At 41.1% G+C, this 5,775-nt stretch overlaps 1 protein-coding gene across 1 annotated transcript; it reads left to right on the top strand.

Moving 5' to 3' along the window:
- Window positions 1–2,794: 2,794 nt before the first annotated feature.
- LOC308379060 (uncharacterized protein) lies at window positions 2,795–5,440 on the top strand. The gene is made up of 4 exons (XM_080856116.1): window positions 2,795–3,233; window positions 3,351–3,484; window positions 3,625–3,736; window positions 4,251–5,440. Exons 1-4 carry the CDS (start codon window positions 2,939–2,941, stop codon window positions 5,129–5,131), a joined length of 1,422 nt encoding a protein of 473 aa, XP_080712242.1. The 5' UTR covers window positions 2,795–2,938; the 3' UTR covers window positions 5,132–5,440.
- The last annotated feature ends 335 nt before the right edge of the window (window positions 5,441–5,775 follow it).

Genomic DNA, 5,775 nt, shown 5'->3' with positions numbered 1-5,775 from the left:
CGTCTCGCTCATTGGTCGAGCTGCTAGGCCTCTGGCCTAAGTGTAGGTGAGAAGCTGTATGAAGAGATCGGAAGAGATTGAAAGCTATTTTGATGCAATTTGAATCACAAGAGATCGGAAGAGATTGAAAGCTATTTTGATGCAATTTGAATCACAATTTTTTCTAATGAATCCACCGATCACTTGGAGTATGGTGGCGAGGGAGCTTCGAGGCTTCGCAGAGATGGCTGAGACCTTGACTCCAGATGCCTTGCTGTTTCGGGTAGAGTCGCAGATAGCTATTGTGACAGAGTTGTCTGAGGCTACTGGCTTACAGGTGGATCCCATTCTGGAGACCTTGAATGAGGTGACAGAACGATTGACCGCAGATCTCGCCCAAATTTCTTCACAACCCCACAATCAATGTTCCCTCTAATTTTTTTCAGCACTGAGCAAATATTTTTTATTCTGAGCGCACATTTCAGTACTGTGAGCAGTTCATAAACCACGCAACCTGCCAAAAATGACCACGAGCCTGCAATAGCAATAGGTTTTCAAAGAGATGACAGCAAATGCATCAATATGTCTACAAGGTTGATATTTATTCAATATCCTTTATAATGGCTGGACTTTGGAACATTTTATTGATGGTGTTTTACCAGTCAGTTAAGTTGAACTTATAGGATCTTTGGTGAAAAATAAATAAGGTTTAGGGAGGTTATGACTGGTTCACTGGTTATGAATGATAATGATATATATATATATAGTTATATATACAGTATATACAAAATAAAAGTATCCAAGGTGTTAAGTCATTTCTCAGCAGGTACAACATTTAAGTGGAACTTCATTTAAAGAAAAATGCTAATGCAGTGCTTTACAAGAAATATAGTAATTATAAGGTAGCCTTTATAAATAATTTTATAACTGGAGTGGTTTGTTACAAACTAGGCTACAAAACAAGTAATTTGAATTTCATTGAGGGAGATAGGCCTATCTGGCTGTGTGGCTCATCTTGTCTGCAGGCCTATGGAAGACACATCTTTCTGACTAAACATGTCAAGATGTTGTTGTTATGAGACCTAATAGGTCTAATTGAAAATATTGGAAATGTCTTCCTCAAATCTTCTCTCGCCTCACGATTTTGTCTTAGTGATATTTATTAGACTGAAACCGTGTTCACAGTCGGCGCTAGATGCTTGGAATGTGCCACAAATGTCAAGAAGTTGTACCAGATCTGGAAAAAGCTCACTTTTCAGCGACCAGGTTACAATATCAGAAAATGACTTAAGCAGCCAGCTTTTCCTTTTTTCATTAACCATGAACTTGAATTCGTTGTATTGTTGACAAATGCGTCCCGGGACCGCATATTATGCTTCCTCCAAAAGCGCTTTGAACCTTTTCGCCAGATTGGTCACGTCATTCAGACCATGATCAAATTCACTAACTGCACCACCCAACGTATCCGGCTCAAAGGCAAACAACTCAGCTCATTTTCAGGGAAGGGGGCATCTAAGTGCTCTCAAATTTTACGGACAAACAGAATAAAGTCACTTGTGTTTACTGCATGTTTTCCCACCAGCAAACTCTCTTTTCACGTTTGCCTCCGAGCAGAATTTGCAGATCACGCCACTCCTTTCTTCATGTAAATATGTCTGAAAGTTTTATCCTACCTCAGTTTGGACTATTTCATCTATCCACTCATGTTTAAACGTTAGGCAGACCTTCTTTCTGCGGCACCTGCTCTGCCTTTCTTTTCGCCATGGTAGCCTATAACTGCTGGAGCAGAGCCCGCCAAGAGAGCTAAAGGATACTTTGTATGTAAACATTCTAACGCACATCCGGCTTGGTTGTCAGACATGTCAGTATTTTAAATGTTTATTACCTAGCCTACATCCCCTTTGATGCTCAGATTTTTAACCCCTAAAAAAAAAGTTTGTGCGGTCTGAAAAATGTGCGTGGTCTGAAAACTCTATTGCGCGGACACTTCGACTGGCCTGCGCGGCCGCGCACAGCTTAGAGGGAAAATTGCCCACAATGCTGTTGGGCGCCCATCGTTCAATTTACCAGTGGAAGCAGTGGAGAATTATTTACTGGCAGGGCTAACTGTCCGTGAAGTAGCGGATGTACTCGGAGTTAGCGAGAGGACAGTCCACACCGTCTAATGGCACAGCATCAACCGATCTACTCCAAGTGATCGGTGGATTCATTAAAACAAATTGTGATTCAAATTGCATCAAAATAGCTTTCAATCTCTTCCGAGTTCTTCATACAGCTTCTCACCTACACTTAGGCCAGAGGCCTAGCGAGACCAATGAGCGAGACAGTGCGCCGGCCAATGATAGCCCACCTCATTTGCATACCGAGACAAGAAATAAATGCAGCCAGAAATGTAAATGTAGGAGAAAGAAATGTAAAAAGGAGAAGAAATAAATACGGTACGGGAAATAGTACGGTTAAAAATGTGTAAATAAATAGAAAAATAAAAGGAGGAAGAAATGTATTTGGGAATTAATGTAAGCGTAAATAAATGTAACAGTAAATAAAAAGGACTCATTTTCCATTTCCATTCACATAACTGCATGATATATTTTTTCTAATGCTTTTCTTTGGTGCATTTTTAGTGATTTTATTTATTAATGACTCACATTTTTACATATGTATTCATTTTTAATTATGTCATTTTTGGCTTTCCATAATATAGGAGTGTAAACAACGTAATCAAAGCGACATAAACTAATGTCAAGTGATCAGGCCTGACCCGGAAGAAGAAGGAAGTTGGCGCCTGCTCTCCACTCTCCCTTCATCTTATGTCGTTAAACCTGTGAATAATAATACTATCCAAAATAAACGAATAAGGTTTGTTTATTATTTAGCGTATTGTATTGAAAACGTCAGGGGAGTATTTAAGTGGTGGTGTGAAGAAAATTGCGTTGCTTAGTGATTTTTGGACTTCACGATGGCGAAGTGTGATTCGTTTCACACGCAGCTAACAACAATCATGGATTTAATGAGCAAAACGGCTCTAGCTCAAATATTTAAACTCTTCGAAGAGGATTCGTCGAGATTAAAAAAAGAAATGGCAAGGGTGATGAGAGAAAACAAAGTCCTCCATGATCGTTTGCGTAGCCTGGAAAATGAACTTACCATTGCTCTTCAAGTAAAGCAAGGAGCACATAACCGTACGAAGGCTTATAAAACGGTGGGTATACCGACTGGAGAAACACATCGAGGCGTCGAAAGAGACAATACGGGTAAACAAAAATAACGATTTTTGTAACATCAGGTTAGGTGCATGCACACAACTGCGATACGAATGTATAAATACCATAGAAAGGAAATGATGTAAGTAACACATTGCACACTCATAGTTTCAGGTGTTAACCGTGCACCCTCAATCAATGGGATATTTGGGAAGGAGTGGTGTATGAACCTGTGGGAAGACGGAGAATCGCAGGGATGTCATTCAGCCGATGCAGATCCTTGTGGTGATATTGGGGATAAGGTACGCAATTGTAGTGCCTTTGAATAAAATGTTTGGAAGCATATGTATTAAACGCATATAGCTCCTGTAGGTGGTAACCACCTGTTGCGGTGGAAGTTGGGTTTTGTGTTGATCATATCAGCTTTTCTGTTCTTCTGCAGTGCAAGGTAGATGACCAAGACCAAATAGAGCTACTTACCATAAAAGAGGAGGAGTCAGAAGTAGACATCATTGACATCATCCATCAGAGAACTCAGACCTTTACCAAAGAGAGTGAGTATATATAATTACATGTCGTTCAATTATTTAGCGTGAACAACTGTCTGAGTTGTATTTTTCATCATACAGTGATGGTGGAGTGCTATAAAAATGTAATTACAACATCTATTTCAAGTAGAGAAAATACCAGCCAATTCACTATCTCAGATAGGTCTGTTGAGCAAGGCACCTAACCCCGATCACTGCTCCCTGGGCGCCGCCAAAGGCAGCTCACTGCTCCGTGTTAGTGTGTAACTGCACTTCACTGTGTGTGTGACACTTGCCTGGATGGGTTAAATGCAGAGGTGGATTTCAGAGTGTGTGTGTCTACACCACCTCTGCCATACAGTCACTTTCACTTTCACAACACTATTTCAAGGCCTATGACATCTGTCACCATAAGATTATAACATGGTTATGTTAATATTTTTGAAGCAGGTTTGACGTGAAATGTTAACAAAATATTCCTTCAATATCAGTCTGTCAGTCTTGCTACAGCCAATTTCATAATCGTTTCCCTTGGCTTTAGGAGGAAGATGCATTTCTGACGGAAGCGAGACATTGTCCACTGATGGACATCTCACAGACACAGTCAGGGAAGAGGGACACTCCATTTCTGCAGACTTCTCTGAGGACTGGGACAATCTGCCTGAGTCCTCCAGAGTCTTGAAGGCACAACACACAGAGTTCATTTCCCTCGATGGAACCACATGGGAGTACACCATGACAATGCCCGCAGCAAGTTCCACAGAATACGATCCACACTGTGTGCCAATCGAGTATGAGGGGGAAGAGGTGGCCAAAGAGCTTATAGCCTTTGAAGGGCTATCGGAAAACCCCTCCCAGACAGTTTTTGTGGAGGCGAAAGCCTTAACGGGGGCTGAAAGCGAGGAGAACTTCAATTACTTTGACAGATTTGACATTCAACAGTCCCTGAAGAGGAAGAACAAGTTCCATTGCAAACTCTGTGGGAAGAAGTATGTCAAGTACAGCACACTCCAGACACACATGAAGGTCCACAAGAGAGAGACCATGTACAAGTGCCGGGTCTGCAAGAGCGGGTTCCCGCAGAAGAACCTGCTCAGGACTCACAAATGCACAGTTGCCCAGGCCAACATCAAAAGCGAGGCCAAATTCTGCTGCGAGATCTGCGGCAGGGCCTTCACCACCAATGCCAACCTAAGGGTGCACTACTCCGTCCACACAGGCGAGAGGCCGCACAAATGCGACATCTGCGGGAAGGGCTTCACCCAGAAGGGCAACCTGAACATGCACAGGCGCATCCATACGGGAGAGAAACCCTTCTCCTGCTCCGTCTGCCACAGGAGCTTCTCCCAGAAAAACAACTTGCGGAACCACGTGATCGTCCACGGGAAGAGACAGAAGAAGAAAACTAAATCTGATGATTGACCAGTGTTATTTATTTTTTACATCTTTGTTTGTTAGTTTTTTTAAGCAGAAGTGTCTTTTTTTCAAAATAGGCATGTTAAGTAATTTGTTCATAATGTCAACATTCTTTAAAAAAGAGCATTCTCTACCCAGCACACAGTATCCCATGTTGTAGCCTATATGAAAACATTTACAGTGATACAGTGAAAAAGTATTTGCACCTTTCCCAATTTCTTCTAAACCCCTCAAAAAAAGTTCGGAAAAGTTTTTTTCGTCGATTATTCCTCCCCTCAAATAATACCAATTGGAATTGTATTGTACATCGTTGGAAAGCCTGATTAGTTTACCCGCGGTTAGCTGTGTTGCTCATTCCACGAATGCATGATCCTTACAAGTTGTACCTCGATGTAAAGGTGACTAATCAGGCTTTTCAACAATATACAAAACAATACCAATTGGTATTATTAAAGGGGAGGAATAATCGACCGAATAAATGTTTCCAAACTTTTAAATGTTTCAGATCATCCAACTAATTTTAATATAAAACAAAGACAACGTGTGTAAACACAAAATGCAACTTATAAATTATTATTCATTTTATTGAAGGTTAAGTTGTATTCAAAACCTTTATCACCCATTTGAAAAAGTAATGGCCCCCTAAACCT

The sequence above is a fragment of the Sprattus sprattus genome, assembly GCF_963457725.1.
Source record: "Sprattus sprattus genome assembly, chromosome: 18".
In the NCBI taxonomy this organism is placed as follows: domain Eukaryota; kingdom Metazoa; phylum Chordata; class Actinopteri; order Clupeiformes; family Clupeidae; genus Sprattus; species Sprattus sprattus.
This window is presented reverse-complemented; position numbering and strand designations above follow the sequence as displayed.